Raw genomic sequence first — 19988 nt, 5'->3', positions numbered from 1 at the left:
GGTTTTGTCTTGTACCAGAACCGTAATTGCTTGTCGTCGCAGTCTATTGATTGGTCATTGACTGATTAGTTTGGACAAAGAGTTAGGTTGCGTTGTTCGGTCTGTTAATTGAATATAACAGCGTTTAACAATGGCCCCTTAATGAAAACGAGGGATTGAGGTTATTGCACGAGAAGGAAAAGAAGAGAAACAAGGGGGGATCTCTAATTAGGAGCTGAAACTCTCGGGACCTGTCCCTTTGTACGCGGGTGTGGGGAAGCTGCTCGGCCCGCAGGCAGGCGACAGGCGCCGGTTGCTGGACAAAGGGCTGTCTGCTGCCAAAGTGGCTGGGCGTCCAAACTCTCATCCTCCCTAACCTCCTATCCGCTGCACTTAACCCTTTCGCTTTAACATTAGAGTAGTTTACCCCCAATATTTCTTCTCTGCTGTACAGCTTATCATCTCATTACTGCTTAACAACCTAAACTACGTTCTGGGCGCGCTCAAACCATTAATGGTCGGTGCCAAAAAGCGCAAAACGTATCTGGGTCGTTGAAGGAAAGGAGATGGGAGAGTCGAGGGTAGTTCTGCTTCCGAGTCAAGCTTTGGCTATAAATAATACTCGTACATTGCAGTTCTGTGACTAAAATTAGGCTTAAAACAACACAATAGGTTGTATTGTACTCCACAGGACACATTAGAAACGATAAAGGATTCAAATTAAGACCTCTGGTCTTTGTATCATGATGTATTATTAGTAGTAGTAGTAGTAGTATTAGCCTTGTTGTTATTAGCCTTATTATAATTAGTCAGACTGGCATATAGCCTATACTACATTAGATTATAAATTATCATATAGTGAATATTTCGCCTGGTGGTAAATTGACACTAATGAACATAAGTCGCGTTCACTCAATATAACAGTAAGCCGCATCAGCACATTTTTACAGGTCATCTTCTGACAGAAAATAAACAAACTCTAACACTGTCATTATTTCACTTTTTATGGATTAATATAAAAGTTCTTCAAATTAGTAGGCTACATGTGCACTATTTTTTAAACCATTTTTTAGAGTGTATTATTATTATTATTATTATTATTATTATTATTATTATTATTATTACAGTACCCTATATACAATCTATATAGAATATTACGTTGCCATTGCTTTTAATATTTTTATATTTTAGGTCTGTATGTGTTGCAGTTGTATATTGCTTTTCAATATTCTACTCTTTTTCGTCTAATAATAATAATGATATTAATAAATAACCAAAATAGTATACAGATGCCTATAAAGGCATTAAAAAAAACTACCTTTGGTCAGTATCTTAAAATCACTTTGATGTTGATGAGGTGTAAAATAATCCGGAACATGAGTCTACGACAGAGGGCGCAGTAGCTTTTGCTTTGGCTAGGCTGATATGCAACATTTTGTAAAAACCATGATTAAATCGTTAATAATTCTGCAAAGGCTGTTATTTTCAACTTATTTTTCCTTCCAAAACATTACGTTTATTGTTATTACATGCGATCAGTAATCACAAATACTGGCCAACATTTTTTTCTGCTTGCATGTTGCAGTTATATATATATATATATATATATATATATATATATATATATATATATATATATTTTATAAATCAGTGACCTGTTATAAATCAGTATAGGCATCCTCGCTAATACATAAATTATCTGTCATTAGTAAGAGTGCAGCTTGAGGTAACGTAGTGCCATAAATGTAAACATATTTAAACATGTTGATTTTTTTATTGAAATTGTGAAAGAATCCTACAACAACAACAACAGAAAAATCCGGACAGCCAGCACAACGGGACACGTTCATATATTTCTTTATATAAACTCAGCTCAAGAAGAGGAATGTGGGTCTCTTCTGTTGGAGTACATTAACCTGAGGCTTCCCAAACCTTGCGAGTCCCGCAGCGTGATAAGTGTTTTTACAGCGACTGCTAATGCATTGATGGCACACGCGTTCTTTACGTGTCACAGGCAGATTAAACAGCAACGCATCACAGATAGGAAAACCCATCCAAACAACAAACGCTATAGCTTTCATTTACAACAACCAAAGTGAAAAAAGGGGGAAAATGCAACGAGTTAAACTCTAAATATTATGTACACGCAGATGTACAGCTTTGAATAAATTAATACCAATTTGCATATTCTTAGGTCCTTGCAGCTTATTTACAGAATTATGTTTCTTTTATTAATAATTACATTAAATAGTTCAGGTATAACTGTCTGTCGGATTTAACAAACGTTCAACTGTCATTTCAATCCCTTTTCAAATATCCTTTTTTATTTAATTTTTCTTCGTTTTTTCTTTTCCTTTTTGTTTATAGCTTGGAAGTTTTCATTCTACAGGTTTTATGTGAATCACCATTTGGATTTTGCAACCAGCAGTGATCCTACTGACGTTACGAAAAATGATTTGATTTGTAAATTCCTTTATTCTATCTTTTCTTTTCTTTCTTTTTTAAATAGATTTGTGTGGTCTTGTCAGCATGTTCTATAAAGAGTCAATTACACCGTAGATTGTCTTCGCAGCACTTCCTACGCAGACCTCCATCACCAAGAGCACAAAGTCCAACGTTTTCTTTGATTAATTTTTACTTGTTAGATTTTTCCCACTCCGGTCATCCATGCGCAAAAATTGCGTAATTAAATTTATCGCAGAGAACCCTTATTAAAATCCTCTGGTAATTCAAGTCATGCCCTGGATAGGCTTGGGGGTGCTTGATCACTTGGGCGAATCCCTAGGTGAGGAAGTCTCCCGCTGACTCTCTATGCCGCTCACAAGTCTCTGAATGTTCTGAAGTTCATTGATGGATTCCTTCATTGTTGTTTTAGGTGAGCCGTTTCTCTGACTCGCCCCGGATTTGTGAGCAGGCACAGGACTCGCTTCCCTGCTAGCGCATTTAGACGATTCGGATGAAGGGTTTAGGCCGCTTGGCAAACCGGTGCTGAGCAGGTTTGTGCTTTGAGGGATCGACACGGGGAGTTGATAAGGGTTGAATCTCAGTCGAGAGCGCGTGGAGCTGCTCAGAAACGGGTTCCTGGAGAGCGAGGAGGCCGTGCTGCTGTTCACCGGAAGGGCGGAGGCCGCTGCAGCTGCCGCGGCCATATAGTTGTAGGGGTACGGGAAAAGTCCACCGAAGGTTGGCATCGGAATGCCCTGTAATAAGAGACATTCGTTAGCGACTTTTAGCACACCGAACATGCAAGAGTTTGAAAGTTGAGATAGAGACAGCATTTGGACAGATTATAGGGCGCTTTTAGGGCGCTAACCTATTATTAATTATTTCCGATTGTGACATTTTAGGAAGCTGAAAATCACAAAGATGTAACAAAATTGTATTACCATGATTATTGTATTACCACTAATCATTTTTAAGGAAATCATACGCATTTGCATGACATTTTAAAATCAATATATGACTTGTCTATTCAATGGCTGAAGTTTTATTTATGAAAGTTTTATCAATGTATTTATATATTCTATATCCGTAATGTAGAAAATATTTCGACAGCCATTATTACGATTTGAACAACCACATGCATGCAAAATCAAAAGCATCTCAGCAAAACGATCTCTAGATGCAACCTATAGCCTGTTTACACTCAAGTGTTTCTAAGATATGGCATATCATGGCCTAGATTTACATTTTAATGGCGGAAGTTCCCTTACCTGAGACGCAAGCATGTGTTGAGACAGATGAAAGGGAAAAGGGCTCGGGTTGTTTCCAGTTCCCTGGGCTGACAGACCTCCATTCTCCAGGCCACCAGCTCCTGATACTGAAGCTAATAGATGTCCCATACCCATGGCTGAAAACGCTCCAGGTCCCATTGCAAATTGTCCGGGGTGGAATAATAGAGGTTGTCCGGTGTTTAGTGGGTTAAAGAACTGTTGACTGTGTAGGCCAGAAAGCGCCAAACTCTGAAGGTGCCCTGCCCCAAAATGTGAAGGACTCTCTGTCTGTACCATTAGAGGAGAGATGCTGTCTTTACTGCCGCTAAGACCACCGTTTTCCGTGGCCTTCTTCGACAAGTCTGTGTCTTTCCTCAGCCTGTTCTCTTGTTTGTCTTTCTCCAAGTTTCTTATGCTAAATATAGAATCGCTAGATTTTCGGGAGTCCAAATAATCGTCTTTCTTCTCTAGAACAGGCCTCTCCCGCTCCCGCTCCCGCTCCCGCTCCTGGTCCCGGTCCTCACATGTCGACCTGAATGGAGATGGGGGCTCTGGTCCAGGACTGCTGGAGCCCCCGCACTGTTCATCATGGTGGTCCAATTCGGGCTCACTGTCAGTGCATGTTTTCTCGTCTGTGGTAAAAAGAAAAAAAAAGAAAAAGAAAAAGAAATTTTCGTTATCCATGTTCATAACGAAATTAAATAGCCTATAGCAAAGTAGGAAACAACTTAGGCCTACATATTCAAATGCCTTTTAAGTGTCGCCTAATTCCAGTAGGCCTATATGCCAAATTTCATAACGCTTGACAGTCTGTACTTTTTAATACACTTTATAATAATTTTTAAATGTATTGCTAAAATAATGTGTAGTAGGCTAACTATGAGACCAGCTGAAAGTAAATGCGTTGAAATATGTAAATGTTCGGCTTAGTTTCAGGATTTATGTGAATCTAACGAAATATAATTCAGGCTATTACCCAGGCCTTATGTGTTGCTCCAGACGAATTCGTCTTATAATTGTTTGAGAAATTAATTTTATCAGCACTTTGTTTCAGTATAAATGCTTTATTAAAATGTCAATTATTAAAATATACTTGAAAAACGCTTAAGGCATAATACATAGGATTGTAAATGATATGACACTTAGGCATGTTTCTTCTCAGTGATCTTGAAGCATAGCAATATCATTTATTCATAGATTTAGATCTACCTCTGCTACTTCGGTTAAATATAAGTGGGCTGGAAACCGGTCCAGGTGAATGACCAGCATCTCTGCCGGTTGTGTGTTCGCTTGAGGAAGCATCAGAGTCCGCGCCATCACGGTCCACTTTACACTGATCCTCATACATGCGTAATGATGGAAGGGTCAGCTGTTTCCTATAACATAAATTCAATAAAAATTTTGAAATATGACTACACAGTAAAATGAATGAATAATAAATCCCTTGAAAAAAAAACAACAACATATTGCTAGGTTTTGAATCCGGGTCCTCGCCTATTTTACATTGCGTAATAATGTATGTGAAGGTTTCAAAACCTACCTTTTTTCCCTTCTTCCATTCCCTGTGTCTCTGAAGCCTTTGGCAAAGGGGTTATTATCAATCTTCAGCTGTGTTATCTGAATGCAAAACAAAATAAATGTAAACATGTAAATGGATGCATATTATAGCTTATTTATAATTTGTTTGTACATTATTAATACAATGACACAGCGGCAGTCTAATGGTATTCAAATATTATCAATCGCAGAAGGGGTATTGTTATCAATGTTATGCTGCACGAATTCAAAATCTACAAGTAAAATACTCTTGCTTAAAAAGCAAAGCCATTATACGTGGTGTGATCACCAGTTATTATCCCAGCACCGTTAAACAGACTACTTTAGAGTGATCATTTTAATTATTAAAAAATGTTTAATGAAAAAGATCAAATCACGATCCCCCTGAGAAAATTCCACGAGTAAATATTTTTCATTTGTCAAACTGGTAGTCTCTACAGCACAACAGAGAGAACAAGAGAGGCGAACTAGCTGAGTGACGCCGACCTGCTATCAATAATTAATAGTGTGGTTTGAACCATTGCCAGTTTTTACAAGTTCCATGAAAATACAGAGCGATGTAACAGAACGATTTTCGTTGTGCCCAAGTGATTTGGACGCTGTAGGCTATAAATTCAGGAGAAACCAAGGCCTTAAAGTTCATAGATTGCTAAGCTAGATGGCCTCTGCTTTTTGCGTTTAGTAACTGACACGCTTTGATTGCTGAGCCTCAGAGTGTGTAGCTCCCGGACAAACCGGCGAGCTTAAGTGCCTGCTAATCGATTGTGACTCTATGTCATAAACTTTACGATACCGACAAGCTCACTAGGCCCCTCGGACACAGAATACAATTAACATGAGGAGTAGCTCGAACCTGGAAGCATCACTGGACAGAATGACTTTATATTTTTGAAAGATACGCCTTTGCATTCATGTACTCAAAATACTGCTTCTATAAATTCTACTCCTCTTAAGTGAACATTAGCTATCAATCCGATCAAACTGAGAACATGCAAAACGCATCCTAGAATAAAAGCAATGATACGAGCATGTAAAGTTTTATATAGTGCACATCTGCTTAAATTCGTCAAAATATGGGTACATACCTTGTCATTTTGATAAGCTGTGACAGCAATAAAATCGGTCTCAGGAAAAACATATGTCCTGAAAGTGCTGTACGGAAGCTTCAGAATATCGTTTGCTCTCACAATATGGAACCTGGGCTGGTATTTATGCATTGAATTCAGGATGGTCTAATGAGAAGGAGAGGAAGAGGAATGGAAAATTAGTGCGTGTCAAAATTATAATCAATTCAAGTCATTAGTCTTTAAAATCGTTTTAGACTACCGCTTGATATATGCTGTAATAGTGGAATATTGTTTTTGGGTTTAATCACAACAGGCCTGTGCCAGTGGCAGGTAGACAGAAAAAATTTACGCGGACATGCAACGAGTTATTTGGTGGAGCTATCATTATAACACAAATTTAAATCTGAAATAAAAATAGTTTCTCAATTGTAGGAATTAAGGAAGCAATTGTTTACAACAACAGTGTGATGATGAACACACACACACACACACACAAAATGTATTTGTATGTATTTTCTATTTGACTGTTCAAATATCAAATGGTTGTGCTATGCATGTAAATGTTTCATTTGTTTCCAGTCGATTTGTTTGCTAGTCGAGTAAGAGAGCAGGTCACACACACTATATTTGACTGCATGATCACGTATAGTGTATTGGTTCTTAACATTGTTCATTGAAGACTGCACATGTCGCTTTACCTATGCAATTTGTTGGTGCGCTCACTCAAAACAGCCCAAATTACACTTTCACTGTTGCTATTTGTAAACTGATTCAAGGTCTCTCCGGTTCCTGTGACCTCATTTTTTGTCACTTCCACCCCCTCATAAAAATTGTAGCGCTCTGTGGCTATCATAAACAATAGAAGTATCAGTGGCCAAGAAACAACTCAGGATAAAGTATTACATTACATAACCAAGCTGTCAATGTCATCATTATTAATAACGAATAAAATTAAGACTTAGTACCCCAAATATGGTTTATAAGCTTGCCAAAACAAAGAAAGAGATCAAAGTAGCGACAATAAAGAATTACATAGCCCTAGGAAATTAAGTAAGCTAAAATTAAAATTTTAGAACATCCATAATTCACTTCGTCTAGAAATAAACAGAGATGTTGTAAGCGTGTCCAGTCATTGCGAGCGTAAGCATTACAGCCCACAGATGGCAGTAAATTTATATTTATATATTACACAGCAACACACAATTACATCAGGCCTACATGCAACACACAAAAACGTGCTATTAAAAAATGTGTTACTTACAAATCCATGTTTGTCCGAAATGTTGTTGGTTAACTTCAGTTTATGAAAAGCAACAGGCTTAGCCATCCATTGTTCCCCAGTAGCTGGGCTATCCGGGTGTATATACATTCTCTTGGGCATCTCCGGGTCGGCTTTCCCCGCGACCATCCAGCGAGAGTTGTGGAACTTGTAGCGGCAGTCGTCGGCAGCCACAATATCCATTAATAGAATATACTTCGCTTTTTTATCGAGTCCATTTATGCGGACTTTAAAAGGTGGAAACATTCTCCTGTAGAAATAAGAAATATATTTTTTCTTCCTTTGCATATGTGGGCAACGTTTTAATAACACAACTAAATAGGCTACTATTTAAACGTTTTCAGTGCTGTGTTTACCCTAACCAGATTTATTAAGTAAAACAACCGCATTAAAAATATAGGCTGTGTTCAATAAATATTAACATTTCACTTGGCCCCAGATAATTTTGCTCGCCGCAAGACTTAAATCTTCCGTGAAACCTGTATAGTTCATTGTCACTTCAGTGCATAAGCAGACCAAGAGGGACATTTCTCTTTACGAAATGCACCGTGCCTTGAAAGTCAATATTTGTTGATAATGATAGAAGCATTGAAAAAGCCTCAGCTATTTTCCTTTTGCTAGCCACAGAATACGCCTCGCTTGTACTTTCCCCATTTTGTTTTCATAAGTCAAAAGAGCAGATGAATCGTTAGGAAGCTACAAATGTTCTGACAGTAAGACATCCATTTCTACAGTCTCTTTGACATCATAATTAGGTCAGCCAGTTCAGTGCGCAAGACATTAATAGGGGAATAAAGGGGAAATGACTTATGAGAGCGACGAGCAAAAGACAGATTTAATAATGCATTTCCTGGGCCTGCTAAACTACTCTGCTATCGACCTAAGAAACCTTTTCAATTTATTGTGAAATATAATGTGAAACGCTGAGTGCATCATATTATTCCCTCGTATAAACACTGAAACAAAAGACTAAGAACAGAGCGCCTGTGAACTCACCTGCCAGATTTCGTAATAACCATTTCTGTTCCTATTTTGTGGAACTGGTCCCATAGATCCTTCGCTTCCAGTGTGACTTTTGGATCGTCTTCAACCTCTTCCTCTGGCTCCAGGCTCTTAAGACTGCGAAGATGAGCTGCCTGATGATGGTGACTCAGAGCCTGATGGAGCCCAGCCTCCGCGACTCCGGCGAGAGTGTGGTCCGGGATCGGCTTTGTGAGAGCCCCGGGAGGCAAGGTCAGCGTCGGGAAGAAGGAGGGTTGCGCGGCCGCGAGAAAAGCTGACATTGGAAAGTCGGTTGGCCGGTGAGCGTGGAAAGGGTGGTAAGCCATCGCAGTCCCTGTAAAAACTGGATCTCTCATCGGTGCATCCAACAATCGTAGTGAAAAATATATATTTAGTGGTGTTCTCTGGCAAAAGCAGCGCCTATCCAGACGATAGATTGTCTCACTTCGAGGAGGAAAAGCGCAGCAAGGCAATTCTGGCCAAATGTGAATCGCGAAAAGGCAAGCAAAGACAGTGGCAAGGATCTTCCACTTTAACTCCCGTAGCTGCTAGTTTCCACGAAGTCCCCGTAATAATATCAGTCAAAGTGAGCGCAACGACACTTTGAAGGCAGATTTGGGGATTCCTGTTCTCCAGCAGTTGCTCTCATAAAAAGATTACCCTATCGATGCGGATGTCCATTCAAGCGCAGTCATTCTACGCTGACACGGAGTTAGATCTTGCTCTGTCCACTGTACAACTGTAACTATCTCACATGTCCCTCCTGCTCTGATCCCAGCACTAATGAACCAAGCCCCCTTGATTGCTGATTTTACGCTTTCTGGACCAATTGTGGGCCTCCATAGGCGTGGTTTTGACAGCTCCGGCCAGACTCAAGGAGAGGGGGTGGACAAGAAGGTGTCGGAAGCATTAGCAGTAAGAAAACATGTCAACAGAATAAAATATTAACCAATGACAGAAAAGATCGGGAAATCCCACCCCCCGTCTCCAAGCCAAGCAGCGGGTCAGCCCTCAGTGCTTAGCCGGTGGTGACTGCACCTCGGTCGGCTTACGCTTTATAATTACGATCCCTCCTTGTTCGAGGAACAAACTCACTCTTCGATACACTGAAAACTAGGAATTAAGATGATTCACGTGTAAATTAAAAAAAATATATGCTTTCCACATTTTAAAACATAAATTGAGGATAACTATTCGCAATATAGTCACTAAAAATATCAGAAACACACCAAATGGCGTTTATCTTTTCGCTGTTCATGTCAAAGTGACGCGTACGAGTATTTTGTTCATAATGCAGCACTGCACACTCATATCCAAAGGACCTGGTTGTGCTTATGAATTGAATTCAACGTTTCACTGTGTGAATAACTATTTCCGTGCTGTGCGCGTGTGTCCCGACCGACTTCATGTGGGAAACAGCAGCCAAAAATCGGACATTGGCACTTTAAATTCTGCCCCGGGTCATTCAGAGCGCACAGCCACGCACAATGCCGAAGAAAGAGGAAGAGAGTTGATGGAATCTAAAAACCAATGTAAAGATAATTCTGGTGAGTGCTGCATTACTCTTAACTGTTAACTCTTTACAGGCATCTGCGGTTGTTAACTTTTTTCATATAGTAGCCTACTCCATATAGACATAGACAACTGTTTAGGGAACATAAAGGTATTATATTCTAGAACTGACATGTATTTTATTGATCCTAACGTTTAATGTACACGTAAGCGGATAAAATCATATTCTCAGATATGTTCGAAAAATAACAGCCTACATCTCAATACATTTAAGTTTAAGTGCCAGGCCACTATAAATGTTCACCATCTACTTTCGACCTGTAGTTTTAGCAGTGGGTCAAGCCATAAGTGTAGTCTATACCTTTAAGAAATCCACTCGTGGACTCTAGATGTACTTGGATTGGGTTTGTTAGATAGCCGCTTGGCGCCAGTCGGCTGACGTACCGCAGTAAGATCCGTCTCATGTCACTTCATATTTACTCCAAAATCCTCTAACATTGCACTCCAATCCCTTTAGCATTTACGCCAAAGTTTTGGCTTGCGCTTGGCTTCTTTGTCTCCAGATGACTTGTGATCTTTATAAATGAGCATTTCAGTGTAGCCTATGCTTTTCGATCAGATGTCGCACTGAATACTTCCAATATTTCCAAAACGCGTCAATGTCCAATCTGTGTTTTTGTGCGGACGGATTCAACCGGTTGCGGAATGTTGTCACTTTTACACTTCGATACAAATCAGCAGAACAAGATGACAGGCTTGATGTTTAACCCTTACTGTGCCAGAGAGGACCTGATATAGTGATTAAATATTGTTTAGAAAATACCGAAAAGTTACAAAATAAAAATCTGAGTTTATTTTTTTGTCAACAGCTGGCCAGAAACTTGATTCGTTTGCATTTGTTCTTTAAAACGGCAGCGAGGACATTTAATACAGGCTTTTTGTTTTTAGTTGCACGATTTGTTATATTTACTGAATTGTATATAAAATGCCTCAGAGAGCATAGGATTCAATGCAGATCATTACGGATTGCCGCCACGGCATACTGTCATTATAACTAAATTATCTTTGTAAAAAAAATATTTTATTGCAGCGTTTTCGAATCGAACATTAAATATTAATCAAAGAAAACATGGATAACATGTTTAGCAAATTCATTAATGTCTATAGAAAAGTTCAATAACACATTCACAACATAACAGTGCATAAGAATAAGATAAATCCGCACCGTAAAAATAAAACAGCAGACTATAGGCAGACACTTGTTGCCGAAGCCACGAGTGAATAGACACAGAGCTAAAGCCGGATTTATTCAAACTGACACTAAAATATGGGATATGCTCGCCTTCACCAGACAGGTATGCTGATTATTTAAACAGGATACGAATTTCTTTTAAAATTCGTGAAAATAATACCAAATTAACATAATACAGAATTAAAATAAATCAATAATATTACGAACGAAACTTTCAAAATTTATTGTAGTAAAATTATAGCTAAAAACATGTAGATTTTGAATTAGAAAGTTTTGCTGCTTTCATAAAGGAGAATGTTTAAATATAGCCAGACAAGAAAATAAGCAGCGTGTCTCCTGATATAAAATCTTCATGATTTAAAGCTAAAATTAATAACCATGCTAAAATACATCATCTCAGTTCTGATGAGAGTAAAATAAACCCATAACTCTCCCACGCTGAGTTTCAAAGTCATTTAGAATATTAGGTGTTAACTTTAAATAAAGTCTAATTATTTATACGAACGTCATTTTAACATATCAAAAAAGCCTATAAAAGGATATATTAACATAAATCACATTCTAGAGGAGAAACTTCCAATTTATTATCAATGTACTTCCTGGTTTAGTGATTGAACTTTTTTTCCACTTTTATTCAACAGGCCTATCTAGTGCATTTGATGTAAATATTAAAGATTGTTTATGAAAATGTACACATTCTTTATATGCGAAGTGTTACCTGCAGCAAGTTGTTGAAACAGGACTAAATCAGTAGTCTGTGTTTAATCTCTGGGCTAAAACTTCGACAGAGAGTGATCTGGATTGTTAGGAGATTAACTACACATGGGAATGGTAATGGTTTTCTATGTATATACTTAAGGAAGTAATCACATCAACAAAGTCTTTGCAATTACGCCAGATTTATTTTCCCTGCTGTACACATCTAAACCGACAAGAATGTAATCATGCGCTGAGCTCTTATCACACATGATTTAAAAGGCGTTCATGCTGGAAAACGTTTCACAGCACTGCCACTGTTTACTGCCAAAACAACGAGGCGTCCAAAAGTCAATGACCACTTGTATTCCGAATGATTGTAATGATGAAGAAACATGGGTAAAGGTTCGTCAGGAGATGCAGAGAAGTGTCTATGTGCATCAGCTTCGACCAGAGGACATTTTCATTAGTTAAAAATAGCCTGGTGCCAAACTTTTATGCATGGTCTCCTTCTGTCAGCCTTCGTGTCCTTGAGACGGTAAGACAATGTGTCTAATTGTGTTTCCAGGTTCTAAGGAAATTAATCCGTTCCTGCAAAAAGATAACGCAAACCTTTGCAATACCTTTCACATGTATGAAACTAGATGATCCTCTAGGGCTGATCATTAAATGACCGTCGCTCTTTTTTTCAGCTTTTACATTGTTGCTCCTTCTTTTCATCTTTTCATCATCTCTCTGCATCATCTCTCCTGCTATATTTAGCCAGTAGACTGAGGCCTTGGCGCCAGACCGTTTAAGACCTGTCAAAGTCCCTCATATTTCCCCTTGTCACATGTATGGCTACCCAGCTAGCAGCCCCCTCCTCTCTCCTCCTCCTTTCCGTCCAGTTCTCTCTCCTCCATTCTTTCTACCCATCCACACACACCCTGTATAAATTTCCGCATGTCTCCTCTTTTTCATTAGGATGGTGTTTTTGATCTGCTCGTGCTTACTTTGCCAAATCGTGCAATTTGTTCTTCGCACAGCCCATTTTGTATCACCCAACCGAGTCAGCAGAACCTCCTCTGGACGTGGACATGCTGTACCTGATGGATGCGAGACAACTATTTTATAGACAGCTCTGGTGCTCTGCTTCTTCGCTCACAATCTCCTTTCGCCCAGAAGTATTGGCAATAGTAGTCTCCACAAATCTAAAAGCCCATTTGAAACTATAAAACACGTAGCATGTTGCTTTCACTGGGCTATATAGACACAATAGTCTTTATTCCGAGGTGATGCTAATGCTAACCCCACCCTAATCCACACACAAACCTGTTGATTTCAATAGATTTACAACAAAACATGATTTTTATTAATGAAATATAATGTAGATGTCCTCAAAAGTGGGTTTTAAATTTGTAACCTACTAATTATCAAAATGTTTTCAACAAAATTTGGCCCAAACCGAACTCATATTAGAGATTTTACGGATCATAATTTAGTTGTTACTTTTTTGAAACAGCCGAATTCACAATTATTAGGTCCAATACTACAATTTATATAGGCTAATTACTTTGTACTATTTTTGCAAGACAGGTAGTAACCTTTGTTTGATCGCGAGTTATCTTAAGGCGTTCAAACTTAGCTATACATTTTAGTAATTTAATAATTGTTATAAAGATATAGTTAGTTGATAAGCAAGTTGCCTGGTTTTTGGCATTTAGGGAAAAATAATATTCGAGTTAATAAATAAGCAACGGCTTCAGTGATCAACCAATAATCGCTGCAAAACAATATAAGTTTTATATTTTTAGTTTTCTTGATAGAAATGGTAAATCATTCATGCAATCATCATATTAAATATTATCAGCAAATCTTTCAGTATATTCGCCATAATGCTTTAATAATTCCGAGCTTTCAGAATCAACTCATAATGACTAAATCTGTTTTTAAAAGACGTTCGAGCTGATTTGGGCGAAGCACGGCTGATGGTTGTTAGAAGCTACACCTTTCTCAGGTAACAGTTGGGGGCGCTCTAATAACCTCCGGGGATTATTTCACCTGATTCTGTGGCTCGTTCAGTGCGTGTATAGTGCCATCAGCAGGGATACAAGCAAACAATAAAATGTGTTCAAATATGGAAACCCTATTTCTTTTTTCTCTCATTTTTTTGCTTTTTTTCAAGCATGAGTTTAACTCACTGAACACCTAACTCGGTTATTTTATACAACATAATGTTAAGTATTACAAAATGATAGGCCTAATTGTGTTTCGCAAACATCAGTAACATCTGAAAATTATAACAGGCTCTGTTTCATGCTTTAGCAATAACCTGTTGATACAACCACAGATTGTGTAACCAAAAACATTTTAAAAATGTTAAAATCATAAGAAGAAACACATTTAGCATATATTAGCAATGAATCTGATATGTTAGATCTGTTAACAGCAAGGTTACACATGTAAATATCACACTTTATTAGTAATTAAATCAGTGATTAATTCATTTCCTTTATGATGACACACACAGACACACACAGAGAGAGAGAGGACTTTTTTTGGTCCCCTGAGCTTTTGTGTTGTGTGATGCTGAGTCCATTATTTCCACTTCAGCGATGAAGCATCAAGCTCCGTTTATATGCAACAAGTGCTTTACCCTTTTGTAAGTGAAGTTTTTTGTTGATAAAGAATTGTAGATTGCCTTCAGATCTAATGTAATGATAGACTAACCAGGGTCATCACTAAACGTTTTTCATCATGTTAAAACATCTTTGTTTCCATTCATTTAACGTGTAACAACAATTGAGCAACTGAGCTTACATTTTCTGTTGTATTGTGCTAAATTTTTACTTTGAGTATCCATTTAGAGTTTTAATAATATGTTTTTTCATATAGCTAATAACAGCGGAAGGAGATACAATTAGACGTATCATTTGTTAAATAGATATTTTTTTTATCCTTTCACTTCTTTTGTGGCAGTTACTTTATTACTCTGCACACTCTAGCCTAATTATTTTACTTTACTGAGGTTATATTAACTCAGTATCTCCAACGAACAGTACTAATGGATTAAAAATAATGTATCACCTCGAAAATATCGTGCAGTGTGATTAAATAAACATTTTTATATACGATTTGCATTTACCCAATGTGTGTTTCCGACTTTATAGCCTAATAATTATCGTATAACAGCCTATAGGCCTACTCTATTACATATTTTTTTATACAAACTAATGTTTTTCCTAAGACTCCGATAGTAAAGATTAGGCTACTTATCATTGTCATAGGATAAGAAATAAGAGATGGGGGGGGGGGGGGGGGGGGGTTGGGGCTGCGTAGTAACGTCAATAATATAAAACAAGCACCCTTTCACAATCAGTCGGGCGTTATTCAGCGAGAATGACTTCAGGATAAAGGAAGATTGTTCTCACTGTATCTGTGAGCAGCAAACAGTCGCTGACGAGATGCGCGTGCAGGTGTGCGCATCCTGAAGATAAGGTGATCTAATCGAAGCTATTCAGCAGCTAATTGAAATATAGAGTGTGTCACACATTAATGTCAATACTGACCCCTTTAATCCCCCTGGAGCTGTCAGATATTATTCAGTTTACTGTCTCTCAAACAGCTGTGGAGATGAGTGCTTCACGCGCCTCGTCTGATTGACAAGTAACATACAAACACGAAGCGATTATACACGGTTTACTGGAAGACAACAGTCAACCAACAACCACCCAGCCCCTGTAAACATGTGTTGTGTGTGTGTGTAAATATGTATGTGGTAACTAGGCCTTTGCAGCATACAGCAAATAAATTGTGTGGCGAACACTTTAGCTCCTTCGAAACGCGCGAATAATGTGGTCATTGCACAGGAAACAACGTTTTTATTAATTTTCACAAAAACATTTGTGAAGTGACTTTCTTAAACATTTCTATCAGACAAGAATAGATCAGATAATGAATGTGACTGTGCAATGTAAATAATAACAACAGCAAGTTGGGATATAGATATAGCCTTTTCAAAAAAGATAACAGGGTTGACAGTTTTACCTAACAAGCCTTATGTTTGTGTTCAAGACACTACAAGGTGTTTAAGATAATATAATTCTCATATTTATGCAAATATCCTTTACTCAATGAACAAATGTTTTGTATATATATATATATATATATATAAGTTTAAAATGTTTAGTACAAATATCAGAGTTGACTAAGACTGTTCTCTTCTGAAAAACCTACCAAAATATACTGATCACAAATAGACATTTACCTGAATGATATATATTAATGTTCTTACATTTTAACAATGATAATTTTTTTTTCCTGTTTTTATTTAAAGTGCATTATGCGAATAAAATCAGCAAAGCTAGTACAAATTTTCAAGCTTTTATTTCCACATCCAGAAAACAGGGTTGCATGAGGCCAAAATACATCTTCATTCGGATATAAAATGAAAAACAAGTTACTGGATTTTTGGTTATTGTGTTAAAATATAGACCTACAATTAATCTTATGTTTTCTGTTTATGGTTCGAGAGGAGCTGCCATTAGTTCAGTTTGTAGTAAAAGGATGTAAGACATCCAAAGCGAGGAGAAACCAGCAGCTGTGCCAGAAAGCAGCCTGTTACTGAATGGAGCCCGTTCCCTTTGGGATTCATGGAGTGTATAGAGGATTCAAGGAGTGTTTTGGAACAAACAGCCACAAAATCTTACATGTATTGCCAACAAGCCTTGACGGATTGACTCATGGTAGACTGTGTATCAGTGCCACAGTGACTCAGCAGCAGATTGTTTATAGATTAATGCTTCTTTAACTAAATGTACAAGAAAGAGAGACAACCTCTGACACTCCTCACTGAAATGCCTGCTATCTTCTGTTGGTATTTATAGGCTGTTGCTCCAGTGATAAAGTGGCGCTGGCGGTCTGTAAGGAGACGGAGAGAAACGAGGACTGACCTTCCCAGATTGGAGAGTGTGAGCTCTGCCACGGTCCTCCACACCATCTAGATGACTGCTTCATGTCACTTTTGAGTCACTGTGAGCAGCATTACTGTATGAGGGTGATTGTGTGTGTGTGTGTGTGTGTGTGTGTGAGGTGGAAGTGTTGAGAAGACGCTTGAAGATGCTGGTGGTGATTGAAAAGTGAAAAAAATGACCATTTGCTTCTTTGCATGCAACACATTTCTGCTTGTCTGATTCCGCACAATAAAAAGCACTATGATAACAACAATATCTTTTTTGTGTGATTTTTGTCTGTGTACTGCATCAGGTCAAGTTTCATAATAAAATGAAACTTTATATACACATTAAATTGTTTCCTTACAGATATAATTATTAACAGGTTTAAAATAATTTCACAAGTTCAGTATTGCAAGAGCACATTTGTATTACTGATAAATTCCTAAATACTTTTACAACAGACAGCTCGTGCTGGAAAATTCAGCTGCTCTATATAACTGCAAATAAACCTTTCATTACAATATCACGAATCAAAGCTTACACACATGCAATTAAAGCAGTGACGGAAGAAATCTCAGCTTGTCCTGAAGCCTGTGGAAGATTCATGATGATAAAGAACAATCTCAACAAAGGTAGTGATTGAGTGATTGAGATCATCTCGTCATTTAAATGCATTTATTTATCTTTTTTGTATAACAAATATATTCAGGAGAAAGCAAGGTTTAACAAGCGAAAACAACAAACTGAGGGAGTCAGAATGCATATGCTGTATTAAGCAATCACGCAGATGTATAGAAGACTCGTTAAAACTCACTTGCATAAATTCCTATTTCTAGATAACATCGCGCAAGTATTATAACAAAAAATATAGTCCGTCCAAAGCATGTGCACTGCATTCAGACTTAAAGTCATGCCAAGTTGAATGCCATAATAAATGACAGTGAACAAACTCTTCATGTTTCCTCTCCAGCTTTCATCATGCAAAGCGCTGTCAGCCAACGGCAGGCTCTTGATCAGGACCATGTATTCACATTTCTTGTTTAATTGGTATTTATCAATAACTGTGTGTTGTGAGTGTATGTAAAATACTGCATCCAGTCAAGCAAGGCATTCTTCAAACAAAGCAATTTAAAATAGTTAAATAAGCTAAAACAAAATGATATATTGGTGATAATAATGATAATGATGATGATGGAACAGGTGTCTAAATCACCTGAGCTGAATAAAACTAGCTGTGGATCCTTGAGAGCACCACTGCTAAATATCAGCCTCACACACATCCTATAAATCACAAAAATGCCTTTTGAAAGAATCAATACATTTCATTTACCCATAAAACGAAAGGAAATTAAATCATTTGAACCTATTTAGTTTGTAAAGCAAATACCATTGAATCCAAGAAACTGACTCTTGTTAAAACATTTCTTTAAGTCAAATATACAGCAGAAATGTGCGGAATAATAAACACTATGTAACATAACCAGGTTTGATTACCTGTAAAAGACAAATCAATTCAAATGTTACAGTACATATTTACTAAAATATATCAAACACCATTTGTCTAATAAGCTCAAACCTAAACTCAACTACTGAGAAGTGATCAGGACACGTATTTGATGAACACACACTCTCACTCACTCACTCACACACATTCAATAAAGATACGCACTGGAAGTTCGATTGATAATAATATTGGTAATATGACACGTCTTTGAATAAAGTGACAACTCCAATGGATCCCTTTCTATCCCTCTCTCTCTCTCTCTCTCTCTCTCTCAGGTGTGGAGGCAACATTAACATTATTCTACAAGGGAAGTGAATGACAAAGGATGTTAACGCCGGTGCCTGGTTGAACACTGTTTTCCTGCATGCTGAGTCTGATTAAAGGAAAATCCACATTTCAAAGAAAAGAGAAATGATATAGCAGAGCAGGATGCAGGGTGAAGAGTGTGGCCTGTCGTGGGTGATGTGTTGTGGTTGTGCTGGCAAGACTGTCCAAAGACGACAGAGAGGTTTCCTCGGGTCTGAGATGTGGGCGGGACGGCTGGTTTTAGGGGAATGCGGTGGGGTAGAGGCTGAGGGGTTGGCTCTCATTGGTGGGAAGTGGGGACCGGTAGCCCTCGAAGTTTCGGGGAATGCTGCCACTGGTGGAGCCAGAACTATTGCTGAGCGTCTCGATGCTTCCCTCCCTCTGCAGCTCTGCTGCATTCAAAACACACACAGAGAACGATGAAGCAAACAACATTAAACTAGAGAGATTTTATCTGTAAAAGTGTTCATCTCACAAGTTATCTGTAGTTGTTTCTTTTAAAAATAAATGAAGTGTTCGCAATTTAAGATCAATGCTGCAGCTTTCAGAATAATGGGACTTGGGAAAATGTTAATCAAGTGAGTAAAGAACAAGTTCTGGTTAATTTAGAGTAAATCATATATATATGACAGTTTTGTTTTTTGTACTATATCGTATTTAGAAAGGATGCATTAAATTAAAAGTGACAGTAAAGACTTTTACACTTTTTCAAAAAATTTCTATTTCAAATATAGTTGTTATTCTTATACACTTTCTGTTCATCATGTCTCTTCAGGAGTCATGAAAAATAAGAGACTTTTTAAAAAACATTCAAAAATCTATCCATTCAATAAATACTCACAAAGATGAATTGTCTTTGCCTGAAGTAGTAACCGTAGCAACAGGTCACTAAGGTACCTGAATATTTTTCATTAGGATCACCATTGGATGGAATATTGACAAAACATTAACACTGTCATTATGACTCGAGAGAAGACTTGCATATTACAAATATACAACAAAAGTGTTTCCATATTTAATATTAGTTAAATTGTGTGACCTTAAAAAATCCTGTTGAAATGTCAAGCTCCTTACAAGTCACTGTATAATTCACACACAACCAGCTTGAAAAGGTAGAGGTGCAATGCTATTAATTTTAACAAAAATAAAACCATGTATTACGCTTTCTTGTCAAAAAAAAAAAAAAA

The 19988-nt window shown here is 37.7% G+C and overlaps 2 protein-coding genes and 1 long non-coding RNA gene across 9 annotated transcripts in view; 1 reads left to right on the top strand and 2 right to left on the bottom strand.

Moving 5' to 3' along the window:
* Positions 1–1733: 1733 nt before the first annotated feature.
* Positions 1734–9361, bottom strand: LOC113058510 (T-box transcription factor TBX2b-like). Its single transcript, XM_026226473.1, has 7 exons — positions 8592–9361; positions 7578–7845; positions 6335–6481; positions 5233–5309; positions 4902–5068; positions 3693–4324; positions 1734–3179 (listed from the first exon to the last, which is right to left on the bottom strand). The coding sequence occupies exons 1-7, from the start codon at positions 8951–8953 to the stop codon at positions 2745–2747; spliced, it is 2088 nt and encodes a 695-aa protein (XP_026082258.1). The 5' UTR covers positions 8954–9361; the 3' UTR covers positions 1734–2744.
* Positions 9362–9610: 249 nt separating this feature from the next.
* LOC113058517 (uncharacterized) lies at positions 9611–17262 on the top strand. Its single transcript, XR_003277999.1, has 2 exons — positions 9611–10144; positions 16923–17262. It is a non-coding gene; the product is annotated as an uncharacterized LOC113058517 (long non-coding RNA).
* Positions 17263–17627: 365 nt separating this feature from the next.
* bcas3 (BCAS3 microtubule associated cell migration factor) overlaps positions 17628–19988 on the bottom strand; it is a 234816-nt gene continuing 232455 nt past the window's right edge. For 4 of the 7 annotated variants that reach the window (XM_026226465.1, XM_026226463.1, XM_026226467.1 and 1 more), the window contains one exon: positions 17628–19193. In XM_026226465.1, coding sequence (XP_026082250.1) covers positions 19042–19193 — 152 coding nt within the window. In that variant the 3' untranslated portion in view covers positions 17628–19041. The remainder of the gene's footprint in view (positions 19194–19988) is intronic. The other 3 variants (XM_026226466.1, XM_026226464.1, XM_026226468.1) reach the window with 1 other exon arrangement.

This window comes from Carassius auratus, chromosome 40 (genome assembly GCF_003368295.1).
Source record: "Carassius auratus strain Wakin chromosome 40, ASM336829v1, whole genome shotgun sequence".
Taxonomy (NCBI): Eukaryota; Metazoa; Chordata; class Actinopteri; order Cypriniformes; family Cyprinidae; genus Carassius; species Carassius auratus.
The sequence above is the reverse complement of the archived record's forward strand: the minus strand, read 5'-3'. Positions and strand labels throughout refer to the sequence as shown.

What these genes read in the sequence shown, in the direction of transcription:
- LOC113058510 (XM_026226473.1), bottom strand. Translation starts at nt 8,953, where the DNA reads ATGAGAGATCCAGTTTTTACAGGGACTGCGATGGCTTACCACCCTTTC. An exon ending in AATGGAAGAAGGGAAAAAAG is followed by an intron (nt 5,069 to 5,232) that starts GTAGGTTTTGAA and finishes TTTATGTTATAG; the next exon opens with GAAACAGCTGACCCTTCCAT. An exon ending in AACACATGCTTGCGTCTCAG is followed by an intron (nt 3,180 to 3,692) that starts GTAAGGGAACTT and finishes CTCTTATTACAG; the next exon opens with GGCATTCCGATGCCAACCTT.